The sequence below is a fragment of the Actinia tenebrosa genome, unplaced genomic scaffold, assembly GCF_029948245.1.
Source record: "Actinia tenebrosa isolate PJP-AT-01 unplaced genomic scaffold, QUT_ActTen_1.0 PGA_scaffold5__44_contigs__length_20552954, whole genome shotgun sequence".
Classification (NCBI taxonomy): domain Eukaryota; kingdom Metazoa; phylum Cnidaria; class Anthozoa; order Actiniaria; family Actiniidae; genus Actinia; species Actinia tenebrosa.
This window is the reverse complement of record NW_028292582.1, coordinates 11,600,697-11,621,661: the sequence shown is the minus strand read 5'-3', so window position 1 is coordinate 11,621,661 and position 20,965 is coordinate 11,600,697. Positions and strand designations below refer to the sequence as shown.

The 20,965-nt window shown below is 40.3% G+C and overlaps 1 protein-coding gene across 1 annotated transcript; it reads left to right on the top strand.

The window, feature by feature from the left end:
* The first annotated feature begins 2,691 nt into the window (after positions 1 to 2,691).
* LOC116304533 (brefeldin A-inhibited guanine nucleotide-exchange protein 3) lies at positions 2,692 to 20,284 on the top strand. Its single transcript, XM_031714280.2, has 23 exons — positions 2,692 to 2,938; positions 3,020 to 3,074; positions 3,184 to 3,265; positions 6,028 to 6,159; positions 6,558 to 6,626; positions 6,887 to 7,009; positions 7,115 to 7,154; positions 7,495 to 7,591; positions 8,268 to 8,384; positions 8,745 to 9,051; positions 9,499 to 9,620; positions 9,718 to 10,157; positions 10,410 to 11,779; positions 12,014 to 12,356; positions 12,795 to 13,137; positions 13,464 to 13,785; positions 14,106 to 14,333; positions 14,590 to 14,769; positions 15,356 to 16,253; positions 16,626 to 16,734; positions 16,889 to 17,120; positions 17,905 to 18,050; positions 18,439 to 20,284. Exons 1-23 carry the CDS (start codon positions 2,854 to 2,856, stop codon positions 19,565 to 19,567), a joined length of 6,969 nt encoding a protein of 2,322 aa, XP_031570140.2. The 5' UTR covers positions 2,692 to 2,853; the 3' UTR covers positions 19,568 to 20,284.
* Positions 20,285 to 20,965: the final 681 nt, after the last annotated feature.

The window sequence follows — 20,965 nt, the reverse complement described above, 5'->3', positions numbered from 1 at the left end:
TACTATTTATTTGATTTATATCCTGACTGTTTGAGGGATTGCAAAGAGTTACACATGTCATACTGGGCAATCCAAGACCTTTGGTGCTGTAGCTCATACTTTCTCCATTGGTCACCCTGTGGTGTGGAAAGATAACTCCTTCAGGGTTCCATGTTTCTGGCTTGACATAGGGCTGCATTAAATTTTGTGGATTGACTGATTCTTGAGTATGATTCTGGGAATTACATAGTGGAGGACCTATGATTAGGCCTAAGTCACCTGTAACTTGTCCTTGACTTACGAAATTTGGAATTGAAGCAGTTTCATTTTGGAGTGGAATCGTAGACTTCGGACTTTGGACTGCAAACTTAAAGACAGTTTCTGGAGGACCCTCATGTGGCAATACTTGACTGGTTATACTCTGACAATTTAAAGGTGGAGGGCTTAAGAACAGCCAATCGTTTGTAGCACTCTCTGGATTCATGAAATCTGTAATTGAAGAAGCTTCATCTTGGAATGGAATCGCGGACTTCGGACTTTGGACTGAAAATTGAAAGATGGTTTCAGGAATTTTTTTATAAGGCGTCAGTTGACTAGCTCTAATTCCACAAATTTTCCTCAGTTTGTGTTCATTCAGGATCGACTTGATGTCTTTTCCACAAGCTTCCTGAAGCACTTCAGTAAGGACCTGGATGTGATCTTTTGCTGAAGACAGAAGATCCATCTTAGTTGCACTAGCCGTTCTGGGTAAAACTTTCTTGAGGTCGACGAATGCTTTGTTCATTCTTTGAACCCTTTCTCTCTCTTTCATGTTGGCTGCGATCCTCTTGCTGTCGTTGTTTGACGTAGAATTTTTCCTGTGTGCAGTCATGGTTGAAGATAATCCCTTTTGCGACCTTAAAATGTTCTTGAACTTTTCGTCTTTGTTTCTGTCTCAAATTCAAAAGGCATTCCTTTTAAATGATTCAAATCAACCAAAATGAACTCCGCCTATGTTTACACACGTAAATGCTAGCCTTAATTATCCGTTGTATATGATACCTATAAAGCTAGTTACTATCGACTCGATATTAACCTTGTGCAATACTATAATAATTCCTGATATTAGACTGGAAATGATTAGTCATTTCCTGATCTTAGAATCCCACATTTTGACGTCATTATTTCTCTCACATTCTGGCAGTAACGCCATCTTCTTTCTACAATTAAAGTTCAATGGTTAATCTTCAGCATATTTGTTTCGAAAAAAAGCTAAGAAATCTTTTGCGTCAAACAGATCAAATCAATATAATAACACCCGTGAAGAAAACGACGATTCTATTGCATCTCGTAGTTCGTGCACCGGTAGCTTAGACTAAAAAAGTTAAGAAATCATTTACGTCAAACCGAACCGTCTGAAGGCCACCCCTGAAGAATACTATGATTCTATTGCAATTCTGAGTTCGCGCGCCGGTAGCTTAGACAACTGTACGTCTAGTTGACATAACAGATAAGTCTGTCCGCTTAACAAACTGCGTCTGATTATTACCTTCTGATAACAAATAAAAAACTTCCGGAAACGGTCATCGTGTGAGTTGACTGAGACATGCGATATGACTTACAGCACGAACGAACACAGGATGATTTATCCTTGCCGTAAGCCGAAACTTAGTACCGAAACTGTATTTAAACATTGTTATAGGATTGCACGAATACATCGAAAGCCATTTCAATGTCAAAACCCATTTCAGTGTTTAGAAAACCATTTCAGTGTTTAAAAGCCATTGCAATGTTAAAAAGCCATTTCAATGCTGTTTTTTATTTGCATCCAATGAATTCGTATTTTAAAATTCTATCGTGCAATCGACCCATGCGGTTAGACCGTTAGAAGGGTACTCATTCTATTCCAATCCCATGCCACTACGCGCGCGTACTATTTTTCTACTATTCTTGATTTTATCTGATTTTTAAAAGTTTGTTTGCGCTGTCATGCAACTATCGGCGTAGCTATCCAATGTCATTCTATCTTGAATGTTTTTAGTTTTTCAGACGTGTTTTGCAATACATAGTTTATACGTCAATTGAATCATTTAGAAAATCATTACGGAAATTTATTTCTCAGATTACAAGCCTGATAGTACAAAAATGTACAAGAGTATACATCTTTTATTTTATTTAATCAGTTCTTGATTTATTAACATTTTTCTTTTCTTTTTAACGAAAGATTTTTTTCAACTTCTTTTATTTTGAATGGAGACTTAAATTTTGATTTTTAAAAATACGTCAAGTATGAAGTAGAAAATTGTAACTTTGTTTATAGTCGAATTATTGACCGTGAACACTTTGGTTTGGGCTACGTTATGGTTAATTAAGTACTCTTCAAACCACGCCTTAAACAATGCGTTCTTACGCAGACAGATCGATTTGGTAATCTTTGGAATCACTTACGTATGTTCGTGTTCAGTTCGTGGGTAATCGAATATGGTTCGTTTACAGACATAGTATAATATGTAAATCAGGTTATTGAAAGCACCAAGTTAGCTACCCGCCTATAAAACACTGGTGAACTTAGAGACAGGTTAAAAGAGACTGAAGTAGCCGGTAACTATGTGTTTATCCTCCAAATATGGTCATTATTGACGGGAACCTAAGCTGGTGCTACGAGAAAGCCTTTGAACTGCAGACACTTGCGCAGTGGGCTTCGCGCATCGTTCATTTTGCTGCCTTTGTTTGAAAAATGAGGACCTGTGGAGGGCTGCCCTGAAAAAGAAATGTAGGCAATTTCTTAAGAACAGGAATTCCTAGCGAAAAACTCCACAAGGTTGTTCCTAAGGTGTTATTTGATAACTTTTGAAAGTATCTATCGAAATGGATAAGTGTAAAGGGTAAACGATCATGGAGGAAGTACTAACCACTTTGTCCCGTGACGCCACGTCAGGCAAGCTGAAATCCGTGCGCGATGCATGTAACGCAGCCACTGGTAAGAACGATATTCCAAAATTTTTCCATCTTTATAATAATGAGTAATTTTTTCACGGCAATTTTTCTTGTCTTTTTCCAGATGGTTTACTGCTCAGTCGCACGGGTACAAGGACTCTAGAACCTTATGAATTGAGGTATGTAAGACTGAAGACTTGACTGAAGCCAATTGTTTTGCTTCAATGAAGTTCCAAGTGATCGTTTAGCTTGATCAATGAATGTTACGTTTATTAATCTTGCTTGCAGAGAACGATGCTTACTACCTTTGAAAATAGCATTAGAATCAAGATCTTCCAAACTGGCAGCAAATGCTATAAGTGGACTTCAAGTAAGTAGAGTAAAACGTGAAAATACTTGCTATTAGTCTGCGAAGTCTGATATTTCACTAACGAAGGAGTAGTAGATTTTAGCTACTCCATTCCACGCGTATAATAGATGTGTTTTTATGTAAGCTTAATTCAGGAGAAAGTGACATTTCCTGAAATAGTGTAATAATGAAATTGTATTGAGGGACAGCTGATATCTGTGGTATCGTAGACTGAAATTAGCTTTCTAAAAATACTTCAAAACAAATAAATTTTCTTTCATATGTCATTCATTTTCGTTTTGTTTCATTACCGCCTGATCAATGGCCGTAAACGTGTCTGTCTTGGTTACTAAGGATATCTTCAACCCTTGTAGCAACAATGGAGGTTTAACCAGAGTATTACAAAATGAATTCCAATATTGTTTCGAAAAGCGAAAATTAAAATTCTTAATCAAGCTAAATTGATATTTTTTTCAAAAGTAGATGACCGTTGATAATTCTGTTCTTTGAAGGCATTAACTGTGTTTAAATATCATTAGTACACGCCGGGGTTTGTGTAGAAAGCGTTTTAGGGTTAATTTAGACGTTTTACGGAAATTCTTAAATAACAATGTTGTAATTCTACGTGTTCATATTCTATACTCTAACAATCTTTATTCTGCGCCGTTCAAAATTCTACCTTCTTAAGAAAAAATCCAATATTTTTTAAAGAAAAATTTACATTTTTTTTTTTTTTTTTTTTTTGTATTTCAATTTAAAAATCATTAATCTTATTCCTGTTTATATAAACTATCACTTCATTTATTTTCATTTTCTTGATTTAGTTATTTATTTTCTAAATTTATTTATTGTACATGATTCAAAACTTATTAGTGTTTTTTCTTTGTGATGATAAAACGTTGGATAGAGATTTTATTGTGTTTGTGGGTTTGATAAAAACTTAGTTTTTGTCGAGGTCTTCTTTAGCAAATATTTCAAATGAATGAGATGAATTATTCAAGGCAAGCACGTGGGAGTAGTGAGTAGTGTTAAAAGAGGCTACAAAAATGATCACAATCAAACCAAGTTAGAGCCTTAAAATTAACCCCGAAAAGAGCCGACGAAAAACTACAAAAATTCATTTTACACGTTACATTTATCTTTTATTTCGACTTTGAATTCATACTCGTTGCTAAGGGATTATTTGCCTGACGACAAGAATTTTAACTTTAAATTAAAAAAAGCAAATCCCATAAAATCTTCGACTTTGATTTCAGATTTAAGAGCTTTCAAACCTATTAAATCAAAATATCAAAATACATCGTCTTTAATTCCCAAAAGAAACAGTACGAATATCTAAGGTCTGTTTTTGTCGTTCTTCAAACCGGTTCTTTTTGTTGCAACCTGCGTATAAGACAGGTAGTTGAGATTACGTCTATTCCCTAATGTTTTACAAGCCTAACCTTTGGGAAAATAAGTCTGAATTATTTATAAGTAGAGAGAGAGAGACAGTCTTAGTGACTTAAGAGGTTTGATACCTCTAATACGGGTTAATAAAAGCCGTACTAATTGTTTTACTGCCATATATACACTCTTTGGAAATCGATAAATGATCGGGTCCATACATCGGTTCTGTGTCGGGATTTCAAAGTTTAGATACCGTTAAATAGCCCTTTATAAACTCTATTTTGTTTAGGAATCTAATGTCGAATTATCCATGAAAACTAAACGTGGAACTATTGTTATTTTACAATTTTTTCTTTCTTTTTTTTTTCTTATTTTTGAAATACGCTGAAAAAATATAAAGTAATTCTCTCTTGAAAAATAACAACAACAAATTATAGTAAAAGTAAAATAAGACCCTTCTTTTTTTTATGTGAACAGATAAACTAATAAAAGGAGAAATACATAAAAAATAGAAATTCGTGATAAAACTTATGGTTTCAAAATTGCCCGATGTTTGATATTTTTTTGTAAAAAATTTAGAACTTTTCTTCCCATAACCTATTGGTAATAGGCAGATTAAGATTCCCGTTTTTCCTTCCCGCAAACGGCAAACGTGACCACGTCTTCATCGTTTCCCTACATTTCACTTTACCTTTTGCAAACCTTCTCGACAAAGACAAATATTCTTTTGTTTATCTACTACTTGGAGATTTTTGCGAATCCTTTTCACTAATTTTAAAGATTTTTTAATGGTCAACTGACGTTTCACTTTTGCCGTTTACACACAAACAAGAATCTTCAACTCTCTATTAATGATTGCTGTTGTTGTACTCAGTGGAAAATTCAATTTACTCAAGTAGTTTTCTCTGTTATTGTTGTGTGAACGGGTACTCGTTCTACTCCTGTTTTTTTGAATGCAACTACCAGACGAGTGAGCAGGTCGATAGGCAAACTAACCGGCTAATTTAGTCAACTTCAACTTTCTTTAGCGTAAAATGTTGCGAAGCTCTTTTGAGTCATTGATAACTGCTCTATATTAAAAAGAGATAACAAACTTTTAAAATGAAAAAAACATTTTCGTCCTAGTTTATCGAAGCTCCTTTTCTCCTTTTCTCACACTTTTTTTTCAATTATCTCTCTTTTCTAGATTTCTTTTTAAATTCCAAGGTTTTTCGATAAATAAATTAAAACTCGAAAATAATGTTAATATTTATTTATAATTAGTTTCTAAGTGTAAAAAATCCCCTGGGATTTTGGTAACTATGAAGATGAAAATTCATTCCTGAGTGAATGCGACTTGGCACGTGATCAGTACGTCGTCTTACTCTTACTCAGTCCTTTTCGTCCTTATTTTGTAGAAACTGATTTCGGATGAGCGTTTCCGGTCTAAAGGCGAGGAGGATGTAGAGATGCAACTTCCGGTGCAGTTTATCAATGCAGTGGTGTCCACTCCTTCTCTGTCAGACGAAGTGCAGGTGGAGGTGATGAAGGTAGGACTACTGATTAGTAGAAGACATAGACGTCCCGTGACACGAGCGTGACAAGATCATATCCCTGTAATCTGATTGGATAAGTAGAAACCTTGCGCATCGTAATTGGTTCATTTAGTGGAGATCTTTCATTCAAACCGTGACCGTATCGTATCACGTAGAGCAGATTTTTCGCATGAGTGACACGGCACGACAATGTTACAGTACGGAAATGACGTTATCATCCTTTGAACCAATCACAGTGCATGGAATAACTGCTCAGCCAATGAAAATGCTCGTACACCATCACGGTCTAAGCGCAAGAGCTTTTCAAAGTCATAAAAATACTTTTTTCCGACCCTGCTTACGTGCTAAGCTAGTGTATGATATATATTACATATATACATATTTCTTTGTAGATGCTGCTCATTATCACTTGTTCTGCCTCGTGCGAAGTCCACGGTGAACATCTTATCAAGATTGCTGAGGTAACTAATGAATTAATATTATTTTAATATTAAAGGATAATAATGCTAGTATGCTATGTTGGTGTATAAAAATTTTCGTACTTCTCATTGAATTGGACTGCTAAGCATTTCTCTACTACTGGTGGTCCCAAGACCGTACCTGAGGAACACCATACCTTCATTACCTTTAAACACTATCAAGTATTATTAGATTTAAATTGATCCCAAAATGATCTTTGAGGAACTCCCATCTTACTAATTCCTATCAATTGTTTAAATAGATTTGCATTGAGACGTACATACGTGCGCATCAAAGTGCTACGAAAACAGCATGTCGTGCAACTTTAACTCAAATGCTGAGTTCAGTTTGTCACAGACTGCAAGAATGTGTAAACAGGACAGCGGTAAGGATAGGTTCTCAGTGAACTAAACCTTAGATCTTTGTTTTGGCTTCTGTATTCCTTATCTATACTGATGAGTTTTTTACTAAACCATATTGTCGTATTTAGGTCTCCAAAAACGGAAACGCTGATAGCAAAAACGATAAACGTGAGTACAAAACAATGTAACCACATTTAGATGAGCTTGGCGTTATGACTCTTGAAGAACAATCCTTCTATTCGTTTCACAAATTAACCGAATTGAACTGAAGTCGATGAAACCAGAATAACTTTATTCTCCATTTTCAGAGAGATAGCGACATTTTTGAAGATATTTCTCTTAAATTCATCCTACATTTGCTACTTTTACGTCAATTTTTCATTTCGTATTTTAAAGCTATTTTCGCTGAAAATAATAAGAATTCATCCTGCATTTGGCCCACTGCTAGAGCACTTTTTCGAGCTTGGCCGAATACTAACACTGTTCATCTTACGATCCGTTTTTACAGCCACAAACATCTTCGCCACTGACAGTAACAAGCTGCTGAGTCTAGATGTCGTGTTGTTACTTAAACATTTTTGTTATCGTCTAACGGCGGGTCCAAGGTGAGTCTGTTATCAATGATAGCGTCTCATCTACCTGTCATATAGGACAATAATCTAGTTTATAACTCCAATGGAGCATAAATATTTATGCTCTCTTGATAACTCATAACTGCTATTGTTACGTGTCTGAGGGAAGGGGGGGGGGGGCAATTATCTAAAGAAATAAAACTAAAAAGGATGATTTTATTTGATTAAAAAAAATGAAATGACGTCATCAATGAAGCACGGATGTCGTAGCAGCAAGAACGCTCGCCTCCTCACTACCAACGCTACCCAGGTTCCGCAGACTCGGTATATTAGTAAAGTTGTTCGTTGGTTCTCTCCTTTGCTTCAATTATTTTTCTTCGGGTTCTCCGATGTTTTCTTTTCTGCGTAGAAATCAACTTCTAAATTCCACTATTAGATTTCATTGGATGAATAGCAGCCACTGCGGCTTTGGTTTATTTATATCCCTTCAGTGACGTCATACTCTAGAGATAATGACGTCATGCTTTAGAGATAATGACGCCATACTGTAGAGATAGTGGCATCATACTCTATAGAGATAGTGACGTCGTACTTCAGAGATAGTGACGTCGTACTCTAGAGATAGTTGCGTCATTCATATTGAAATTGAGTGTCCAAGTAGGTCTGTATAGATAAAGTCATAAAGCATGTTGTGATAATTGATTTGCAGTTCCCCAGTACAACAAACCAACCATGCAGTGCCACTTTACCTGGAAGCCATCCTCGTCATGCTTGGAAGTCTGTCCACGTCATTACAGAACGACAAGGAATTTATTACTGTTATTTGGTAAGCTGGAACGGACATCTTTAGTTTGAACGCAATTAAGTGTCAATCTATTGAGTATTATTATATTGGTTATTCGTAACGGGTACCAAGGATCTTGCTTTTGAGGGATTGACATGACGTGGCCTGAAATCGGAAAAGGTTACGCCTCAAGATAAAGAAAGAAATGCTGCTCAAGGGAATGATATGTGGTCTGAAATAGTGAAAGGTATGACGCCTAAACTTAGGGCGTCCATTATCGGGAATAAAAAGCACGACAAGGTTGGCTTTTGCACTGAGTATCGAAACCTTAAGCCAGGCTAATACGGGATGCCCTACCACGTTTATGTCGCCTTTGGCTGACCAAACCCTTGTATTTTTCAGGCAACTTCTGTGCCCGGCTATGATCCAACTGTTAGGAAGTCCAATGACCGACCTCAGCAGGAAGTCCAAACCTGGAACAGGATCCACAGAGGACATTAATCGAGGGGGCCGAGGAAGCGGAGGGTTTCCAAAGGCCTCGCCCGCAGTGGGCCCTATTCCTAGGACTATATATAACATTGCAAATGAGCTCCTGCGTCTTATAGGCCCTCTGGCAGCGATGAGGCCTGTGTTGGAGTCTCTGTTCCATCGTATCATTCTCTATCCTCCTGCGCACCAGAGGACGGAGGCATTAAAAGCTATCAAGGAGGTACGTCAATCAATCTTCGTCTTCGTCATTTTTTAAAAATAGCCATCTCAGATTGAATTGGTATTAAGCGTGTTGGGTTTTACTGAGGGAGGAAAACCGGCTCTTTCTTGGTGTTGCAGGGCACCTGAGCCATGAAGACAATAAAACAATATCCGAGAACAATGAGTTTGGAGCTAAACAATACCCTGCAATACAATAACCCTAACCCAGAATACAATACATCCTGCAACACCAAGTAAGACCGGACAAAAACCCCTGAATCAAAGAAGACACCCAACGAATATGTTACGTCAAACCTGAGACCCCAGAGGTGAGAGGCGAACTAGAGAAATGTCACAAATTCCATCGAGGAAAAGTATAATTTCTTTGTATTTTCATGTTAGCCTCGCATCCATTATACTTTTAAAAAGAATCCATTCCTTAATATGATTTTCTGGTTCCATCTAGATTTTAGCAAGTCCTCAACGTCTTCTCGACGCTGCAGGCCCGACTGTTATAGACAAGGACAATCCACCCTCACCCGACTCCCCCACGGAACAAAAGAAGACCGACCTGGATTTATTAAGACTGTAAGTAATATATTGTGCAAGAGATTTGGCTACGTATCAATATGTATGTAATTATGTATCAATATGCTAATTAATTTCTTCCATGATTGTGATACAGACTAATGGATGGTATTGTTGAGTCTGCGCACTGCAATGACAGTACAGTGGCAAGCTGTAGTGTAGCATGCGTAGTAGCTCTCCTTGGCTCTCTGGAAGACCTTAGCCAAGGTCGCGGTTTGAGTGACGAACACATCGAGTTTCTCAGTCAAATCAAAGAAACAGAAAACTGGGATGAGGATTACAAAGCAAAGGAGAAATACGACAATGCTGCGTCTTCGAGACAAGTTCCTAAGTTTACAGTCGCGGACGAAACGTTTGATGAACAACCTGGTTTTGAACATGATGTAAGGGGAAAAGGTAGACAGCTACGTTGGGATGTAGAGAGTAGCGAACACAGACCGAGTCCTGAAGGAGATATTGGGACTGTGACGGAGAGGTTCTTAAAGGGTGGAAACGTGTGGGAGTCGTATGGAAGCGAAGAAAGGAAAGAAATGCAAGGTATGTGAAGTTGATAGTATTCTTCTTGTTTTCTAAAATCCCACAAGGATGGGATCTATCCATCCCTCCCTCTCTCCCTCAATCAATCTATCCTTTCAATCCATGTATCACATCTATCTATCTATTCCACTATCTATCTCATTCTTTCGCCCATCCTTTCATTCCCTCCCTCAATCAATCTATTCACATATCCCATCCATCCATATATCCATATATCGCATTAATTTAGTATTTATCTGATCAAATGTCCAGATGAAGAAAACGACAACAGACCATTACAGCCTTTGCAAACCAAACGTGTGTGCTTTGCACCAGAAGACGAGGTAGCCATGTTCGAAGCATACGAAAAACAAACGCGATCCAACAACCAACGCACAGGAATCCCTCGCCGTAGCAACCTACCACGTAAGGTAGGATCCAGTCCTTCAGGGGGAACGCGGACCAGCGTCCGGCGATCTGCGTCATTTGAGAGCAACACTAGACCAAAGACTGATCCTGTTCGTAGACGAGGTTCAGTTGGAAGCGAACCTGAAAACTATGAGCCTGTGATCAACAATGGTCAGCAGGGTTTCAATGAGATGAGATCTTTAACTGACTTGGATCTGTCGCCGTACAAGTCTTCAAGGAAGGGACTGGGGCTACCTCTGAAACGATCGAATTCATGGACCGCGCTGAGCTCTGATAATAAAAGCTGGAGTTTCGAGAAGGAACCCGACACCCGGGATTTCAACAAGACAATGATACCAAGACTTAACGATGTACGGTCTAGACCGAGTACCCGACCGGGGGAAGATGCCCTGTGGTCGGAGAGTAGAACAAACGAAGGCCAATTCAAAACGAATGAGATTCTGTCTGCCAGGAAAACGTATGTGGAATCAAAAGCAAATAAACTGGAGGCGAAGGAAAGAGCTGAAAGAGCCAATCGGGAACAAGATAAGTCACCAGTTAAAGGACCACGCCCTATATTACGACGAACCAAGTCGGCGTCTGATTTTGATCGAAAGCAAGAAATAAAAAATGCTAAACCAAAGGGTATTTTACTGAAGACATTATCCGAACCAGAAACAGAAGATCCACCCAAACAAATCAAGAAACACAGCGCTCCTCGCTCACAGGTCAAAATCAATGGGGTTTACGTATCGAGGAGTATGAACGTCAAGGCCCCTCAGACACAACAAACCAACCAGGGCCCTAACAGCTCACCTAAAAATGCCCCTACTGGAGCCAAGAAAGCAAATGAGGTGAAGAAGAGCGTTGAAGAGAACGAGAAAGAAGGCGCGCGGAATTTCGCTCGTTGTCTTCTGGGTATCCTTCCGTCTGTGTTGAGTCTTACTGACACGACTACAGTAGATGAATCTTTACAACAGTTCGCTTCTGATGTTTGCGAGGCTGTAACTTGTATGGCACTCAAGAGAAAAAACGTCCCAAACTTCGGAACTCTTCGGGGACGATCGGATTTAGTTGATGAGAAGTCAGGTGAAGGAGCAACGTCGGATCCGCATTTCCCGATCCTTAACGCGGATGGAGTGTATTTAACAGTCTACAAGACACTGGCGTTAGGATTGAACTTACTGAAGAGCGGTCATTATCAGAAACGCAACGTGGAACCACCCTTGACACAGGTATACCATCATAAATTATTTTCTGTTAGCTGAATAACTATTTATTGAGGCGTGCAGAATGACTAGTCTGGTTAAGACCGTCCAAGTCGGCCTACACGGAGGCTACGCTTTAATCCAAATTCAAGAATATCGTTTTGCAGGCCTTTAAACAAGGACAGGATTAATGGCCAAAAAACCGTCGACATGAAGTTTTTTTATCCTTTCTCAAAGAATTTTTGTTTTTTCTTTGAACAGAAAGAGTTCGTAGATAGTATCCTGGACAGCGGGGTCATGGTGGGCCTTTCTTCGGTATGGCTCGGAGAGCTTTATCGTTTAGTCACCACTTACAACATACTCGGCAAGGCGGGTTACAAGCTCAATGACCCGGGGACAAACCGAGCTCTTGTAAGTCTCCTGTCGGAGAGTATCTTCAACGCGGATAAAGAGACTGGTAACGATATGTTCTTACGTCAGCAAGAGTCAAGTCACATGACTCCTGCTAAAAGAGAGGGCACGAAGTTTGGACGTCGAGTGTTACTGACCGCTTGGGACTCGGTACTAGAGGTCTTGTCGTTGCCCTTGGAAACCACTGCGTCAGGTAAAAATAGTGACTGAGTTCATTCTTGTAGGGTGGGGTAGACTAGGGACTTGGTCGTTGCTCTTGGAAAACACTACGTCAAGTAAAAACACGTGACTGAGTTCATTCTTGTAGGGTGGGGTAGGTTAGGGACTTGGTCGTTGCCCTTGGAAACCACTGCGTCAAGTAAGAACACGTGACTGAGTTCATTCTTGTAGGGTGGGGTAGGTTAGGGACTTGGTCGTTGCCCTTGGAAACCACTGCGTCAAGTAAGAACACGTGACTGAGTTCATTCTTGTAGGGTGGGGTAGGTTAGGAACTTGGTCGTTGCCCTTGGAAACCACTGCGTCAAGTAAGAACACGTGACTGAGTTCATTCTTGTAGGGTGGGGTAGGTTAGGGACTTGGTCGTTGCAATTCAAACAATTTCAGAGACCAATTTCATCCATTTTTTCTCCAGCTATGGGTAGTAGTAATAGCATCGCCGTGATGTTGGGCGGAGAATCTAAACAACGAGACCACAATCGTGAACGAGACACAATCTGTCTAAGTCTTGACGGTCTTCGACGAGCGGCTCGTCTGTCGTGCACTCTTGGAATCCAGACACGCTGTGAACTGGTGCTGGCTCTCCTGGCAAATGCCTCCTGTGGAGGGGAAGGGTCGGCAGCTAAACGCGCCAGACAACATATGGCTTCAGGCCCGGTAAAACTGCATGCAGCTCAGGTGCTGAGTATGGACGGGCTGCTGGCTGTTGGTGTGGAGTTGGGGAGTCACGCCCCTAAATGCTGGAAACATGTCTTCAGGTGAATATGGGACCGTGGGTGAATCTTTAAGATGTGGTGTGTAAACGTTTCGATTATATGATGATAATGATGAGATGATGATGGTGATGATGATGGTGAAGTCGATGATGATGATGATTGATAGTGATTATCATATTATTGAAGGTTATGATGATGATGATGGTGATAATTATAATAATGATTGCGATGATGATAAACACTGAAACCGTAAACACGGTGATAGTGATGATGATATACGATATTGATTGCTGATATTGTTCAAGAGCATTATGATAGCGGTGCACTCGAAAAACTGCTTAGGAATATCGAATTAATTAATTTTTCAGGTGCTGTTCGTACATCACTGAACTAGAACGCCAACAGTCCAACAGTGGTACCCTCGATCCTTCCCATCATTCATCGCGCAACAACAGCGACCACATTTCACCCCTCTCTGACTCCTCATCAAGTCTATCAGGGTACTTGAACGGTGATGTTTCTCCAAATGGTGACTCGTCTCGTATTTCGGACCAGTCAAGTACTAATGGTGGAATACTGAGCTCTGGCGATGTGTCGCGGGCTATCTTCGCTCTATCAGCAGCTGTTGATCGACTCTTTGAGCATGCTGCTAACACTCTTAACATCGGTTCCTTACTCTCGTTTATGCAGGTAAGAATCTGTTTGATACTTTAATTGTTTTCAATGTGGTCGATATAACTTGAAAAGGCTTTCAGTTAAAATAGTTGGTCAGTCAGGGAGGTGGTCGCTTATGACGAGTGGCCACTTTTCACAGGTAGTCAGATGTGGAACGTAGTCGGTTAAAGAGTTTGGTCGATATAAAGAGGTGGCGTAAAAAGGTTGTTATATTGAAGGACATGGTCGTCTGAAGCGGCCGGCTAGTCAAACAAGGCAATTCCTTTTAGATAAATGGTCGATTTATGAAGGGTTTTGGATTACGAAGGTATTACTAAAATACCATTTCTCTACAGGCTCTTATCCAAGCATCCCAAAAGCAGTTGTTTGGCAGTTCTTTGGACGCTTCGTTGATGCAAGCTCCATCAATACAGTCAGTCAATACCAGTCAACTATCATCCAACTTCACACCGTTACATCTATATAGGCTGGCTGATGTCATGTTGAGAAGCGCCCGCAATCCTAACCGGCCGTTACTTCACCTCATGCGCGCATGGGCGCTGCTTTCGCCACATTTTGTAGAGGTAATGAAATCTTGAAGCTATTTGATGATCATTTTCGTATAAGAGGTGTAAGGTTTTTGACATTCATGGCCTTCAAAATCAAGCTTTGTGATTGGTTGATGTGTATTTCTGTGCTTCCAATCAGAATGATTCCCTTAGAACACAGCTTATCCAATCAGAATGCTCGGAAATTGCATGGTCACGGCACGGAGTTCCCTTTTCCATACATTTTCAAGTTTAGATACCAAATTCTTTTTGAATATTTTTTTATCCGTAGGCGGCATGTCACAGAGAAAGACACATAGCAAAGCTGTCAATCACGTGCCTTCATGACGTATTGAGCGAGTTCTTGACCAATCGTAACGAGCTGCCTCATTTCTGGTTTCACGAAGCTCTTTTCAAACCATTTGAGAGCATGTTGACCTTGGAGCTGTGCGGGGAAGAAGAACAAGAGCAGGTAATGGATACTTTATTACACCAAGCTGGGCTGATCTATGTTAAGGCAGGGCTAACTCACAGATCAAACCCTGAAACAACCTCTGGGCTGATCTAAGTCAGGGCAGGGCTAATTCAAAGATCGAACCCTGAAACAACCTCTGGGCTGATCTAAGTCAGGGCAGGGCTAATTCAAAGATCGAACCCTGAAACAACCTCTGGGCTGATCTAAGTCAGGCCACGGCTAACTCACAGATCGACCCCTGAAACACCCTCTGGGCTGATCTAAGTCAGGGCACGGCTAACTCACAGATCGAACCCTGAAACAACCTCTGGGCTGATCTAAGTCAGGGCACGGCTAACTTACAGATTGAACCCTGAAACACCCTCTGGGCTAATCTAATTCAGGGCAAGGCTAACTCACAGATTGAATTGGAATTGAGCATGTTAGGTTTTACGGAGGGAGGAAAATCGAGGAAGCCTCGAATGAAGGCAGAGAGACCCAACAATCTCTAATTACATACAGACACCAAACCCGAGACCCCATAAAAGGACAGAGAGACATCTATTTAATCATCATTAGCTGATCATATTTTTTTATTTCCTAGGCTCTTCTTACCCTTGCTGAGCTCATAGGACTCCACACGACCAGCATCAAGTCAGGCTGGCGACCCGTCTTCAGAGCAATACGCTCAGTCCGCTACTACAATCGACAGGCGCTTGAAAACTACGAACTAGAACAACACCCTTCTCCTGTTTTTACCATCATTTCTGCTTTCCTTGGGAATAAAAACCCTGCAGTTTTCGGAGCAGCGGCTGTTGAGTGCATCCAGTCTCTTCTGAAGTTCGTACGAGGATCGCCTTACGAAGAACCGACGGACGACAGCCGAAGTGATATCGATAGTATTATGAGTAGCGAGAGCACGAATTTTCTAAATGATATGTGTCTTCCTGCTTTGGAGCACTTGTCCAATATGTCCAAAAAGTTGGCATCTATTCACATCATGCCATCTAGTCTAGTGTTCCATGGTGCGCATTCAATTACATTAGTTCATCTTCCTAGCGCGTACTCTACTACATCTTCCAGTCCTGGATCAAGTCCTGTCAAACAAGCACCTAATACACCCAAGAATAAGACCCCTATTAGTCCCACTTCTGCTACAACAGCTGCTTCAATAACTGCTATTGATGACACAGGGGTCCTACGTGTATGGTACCTTCTTCTAGAGGGGCTTACAAGTGCAGCAGCATATTGTCCCAGGCGATATCAGCCCCAGACTTTAGAGGTCCTGTTTGAAATCCTACGATCCATAACATCTGTTCCTGGCCCTAATTTTTCAATTTATACCATAACCCACTTGCTGTTACCCATGCTTCGAGAGTGGGTGTACCGCGGCGAGAGGAACAGACATTACTGGGAGAGTACAGCGGGCAACTTCAAGCACGCATGCGGACTAGCTACTGAGCTTATTGTGGAGGAACTTGGACAATTTCTCAGTGTACAAGGTATTGACAAATGGAAACTCATCCCCTCTCCCCTTAGGGTTATTTGCTCTATTCCTCTATCCCCTCCCCAGAAGGTATTGACAAATCCAAACTCACCCCCTTCCCCCCGCCTAGCATGATTTGCTAATTCCACTGTGCCCTCCACAGAAGAAATAATTCAAAATAGTATCATAAAAATTTCTCGCATGAGTGATAAAAGTGCGGTACGTAACTCTTAAGTGGCTTCCGTATTCAAGTGTTCTGATTGGTTGGTGTATGTATTCTCTAATATGATTGGTCCAGATACGAAGCCATTTTAGGGTAACCGCCCTGTTCCTTTAACACTATTTATGTTGAATGATTGACGTTATCCTCTTGTTATGATTTGCGCAGGCGCATCAGAGTGTGTACCAGGGATGATTAAACAAAACCTTGATCTTCTGATCGACTGTGTGTCTCAGCCTGTAGAGGGAATCGCTAGACTTGGATGTTCATGCCTGAGGTAAGTAACCCTAACCCATGATTATGAAGCTGACACGATGCTTTCTGATGGTTTTTGACCAGTAAAATTACAATAATTGGAGTTGTTTATATGATAAGGACAATCATAGACTGCACACTCAACACGCGTCTTAGTAAGTAATTTGTCTTTTCAGGCATCTGTTGTTATCAGGAGGGCCATTATTTACTGAAGATTTATGGCAGATTGTCTGTGATGGACTACAAGAAGCCGTCCAAGCCACATTGTTTAATATCAAGGACATGGTCACGTGTTTTCAGCCTGGTTCGTTGAGTGTTAGTGGAGATGAAGGCATGACGGTCAAGGTAGTGGCACGGAGAGAAGCTGTTCATGGAGACTCTTTTAGGCTGCAACAAGTTGCAGAACAGGTACGAAAATGTGTTACAGAAAACTGTCTGGCTTCGATTCGAATAGGTTTACGTGCTTGAATTATCATTATCATTTATCGTTGTTATTGCGCATTCTGGGTACAAACATCTTTTGTGCATCATGGTGTTGTTTGTACCCAAGCCAGACCACAACGCACCTTAAGGTGCTGAAACACATTGCAACAAAATTACGCAACATCGCATGTGTCAGCCTGCTATGTTAAGATATTTGGTCAGCAGTTATAAATTTGGTGCAAGCTGATTGGCTGGAAAAATTCAAAATGTTGCAGGTAATGTTGCAGCCATGTTCACATGATGAAATTTGTTGCGCGCAATGTTGCAATAGTAGAGCGCGATTCAACTTCAGATTTGTTGCATGCAACGTTGCGTGCAACAAGTTTGGGGTAGACACACGCTGCAACAGTCCTGTGGCTTGCAATGTTGCATCGTGTGTCAGCACCTTTACTTTATCGCAGAAAAGGTCTTTGGTACACTCTCGCATAAATACGCACGTGCACATTTTGAAAACCCCACTCAGTGCTTTTTAATGTATTTTCTGTGCTTAGCCACTACGTTTCTTCGCACAGAAAACCTTTATATTGTATACTATAAATAACAGACACATAGGAGAGACGCATAACAGTAACTCTACCCAGAACATGCAAAGTGAAAATGAAAACCACCTGAGTGGTGTAATTTCTATTTTGGTAACATTGCTCTCTGATGTATTTTATGTTCGCAAACTATCTTTTAAAATCATTGATGTTTAACATTGTTTCATCAGGTTTTCCTTCTTGATAGTCAAGTTACTGGGCTCCCTGTGCGCAAAGAACCGACTCGAGAAGAAACAAGCGAAGAAGATGAACATCGTACTTACATGTTTGTTCTATCAACCATCGAGAACAAAGATAAACCAGAGAACGCGAACAGGTGCTTATTTATTAACCCGTTAAAACATTCCCAGTTTACAGAGACTTTAGGGCGGTTTTCGTATTAGTTGGAAATGATACCGCAAATTCGTAGCCGTAGTCCGTAGCCTGTAGTCCTAACGTATCTTACCGTAACCGCAACTTCATGTTGTGATTGGATGATTTCCTGAAAGACAATGGGAAGCCATTTCAATGTTACGGCATGTGGTACCGGTTACATGCTGTAAGTCAGCACCGTATGTTTCCCACTCTTACGATAACCATTCTTATGGGAAGCCATTTCAATGTTACGGCATGTCGTACTGTATGTTTTCCACTGGTACGAAAACCGCTCTAGTAAGGAGCGAGTATTGTATGTGATTGTGTATTGAAATTATCTTTTTCTTCAGGGTACCAATGAGAAGTCTACTCGTTGGTCTTCTCTCTCACCAGTTGTTACTACAAACTATCAGCTCTGTGCTGCTGAGCGCGAACGACGACGCCAACACGACAAGCATTATCTTTACAAGCTTGAAAACCGATGAAGATGCCGCCTCTGGTGATGGTACTGAGACTATACTACCAGGGCTTTTGTCTTATCTTTCTCCGGCTAACCTGTCTGTTTTGTTTGATTGTTTAATGGAGTCACATACTGTAGCTTACGAGTTCAACGCTAGACCAGGGCTGAGGTCTTTGATTCAAAAACTCGCCAAGCTCGATCATCCAGCGAATCTTCTACGACAGTCGACAACGGCATTCACTTGTTATCTGCATACTTTATTTCAAATATGTAAACATAGTGGAGAACACTTTTCCAGCTCGCACATTAAGCGTATCCTCACAGGGGACCGGGCTAATGGTAACCATAGTAACGGTAGCCATGGACACGGCCATGCGCATGCGAATTCGCACGCGCATTCGCACGAAAAGGACGATTTTGTGAAGGAGGATGTTCTTGGAAGTCCAAACCGACACAATGATCTACTAAAGGGTAGCGGTAGCGTGGAGTGGATTGTGAGGAGATTACACGAGGCTTGCGATCAACTGACAAGTGTTTATATTCGCTTATACAATCACTACACGATTGATAATCAATATAATTATACGACAACCGAGTCTGACTTGGACAGGAGTCTTACTTGGACGCCCATGTCATCCCCTGCCCGTGATCCTGATGAAAGACCAAATTCTCCTGGAATGAACTCATCGTGGAAGTATGGCTCTCCCGATCACAAGAAAGAGAAAACGAGTAGGGAGAATCGCAAACACCATATCGAAGAAGATCTTCGAATGATCGAACTTGAGAGACAAATGTTGAAACGAAAAGAAGACGAACTACTGCAATTAGGAATTTGGACAAATTTAGTGATTCTCATGTTAGAGTCTTTACTTGGTCTTCCGACGCTGCAGTTCAAGGCAGTATTGCCAGCGGTATTCCCTGCTGTGACAGGCCTGATAACGACAGGTACTGACACCAAAGTGAGGCAGTTAGTGTGTGACGTAGTTCGTCGAGTGGGAACCATATATGGCATACTGTAGATAATATAGATTAGATGTGAAGTCGCTAGGAAAAACACTTGTCATATTTCCTTTTAGGAAAAACTTAGTTAAAAAATTCTGAGAATGTGACGAGAAGATTAAAGTAAAATAGATATGTACAAGTACAAATTATTTTCAAAAAGGATTGAATATTTTCAACCATTTTCATTTGAAAGTAAAGGTTCTAGGTCATTTTTGCGAGATAGTATGTTTTGATACTTGGAACAGAGTTTTGAGATTTCACTGAAAATGTTTAGAGATGTTAAATTAGGAATAAATGATTAGATATTATTAATTGGTATGGATAATTATATCTGAGAGTAACTCGGTCTATGATACTGATATGTATATAAGAAAAAAATGGCGACCGCATTACGACTTATCTGAAGGGAGTAGATAGACACGTGTGTTACAGGTGCGTGTCACGTGCACAACACGTGATCAGTGATTTCCCGTGTTAAGACCATAAAATCGAGGCAGTAAGATAAAAAACTTTGCTCCAAAATGGAGGATTATTTATCAGCAGAGTTTGTGCTGACCCAAAGGAACACAGGCTCAGAATTTACTATGTAAGTCTTTACGCATGCGTTTCGTAGTTAATCTGTTTTAATGTACATGGAACATAGACACGAAAGGAAAATATTAGATATAGTATTTATTTAGCTTAGCTTATGGTATAAAAAGACTAATAAAAGAATAAAGAAAATCGCTACACAATGATCTCATAGTTTGCAGGCCGACAACCTGAACAATTTTGTGTCAATATCAAACACACTTTTGGAACAACCGTGTCTATTTTGGATCGACAAACCTGATTCAACCACATATTCTTTCATAGACCAAATGTCACCTTATTTGGATCAAGCAACATTTCCACATCGACCAGCGTTTTTGGATCGACTTTCTTTTTTCCATCAGGTACTTTTTTGGGATCGACCGGTCATATTGAATAAACCACCTTTTTGTATCGACCAACCAAATTGAACCGACGTACCAACCTCTTGTATCGACCATGCATCCATCTCGAACCGACCAACAACTTTTTGCATCGATTTACTCATTCTAAATCGACCAACTATTTTGAGTCAGACAAAAGCGATTTCTTCAAAACCAACCACCATTTTGGGATTACGATTTTTTTCAAATCGTGCACCATTGTTTGCGAACCTTTTTTTTTTTCACCAAAAACCATATTTTGATCACCTTTGATCTCTTGGGCGAGCGCATGATGCTGAACTGGCGTTCGTAAAATAATGTTGGGTTTCCACTATCTGTTATGTTATCGAGTTTTAAAAATTACAAGAATTACAGATGGCAAACACCTGGAGCCTAGAGAGGCATTATCGACTAACCAAAATGGTTAGGAGTTTCGTGTAACTTACTTTTATTGAAGGGAGA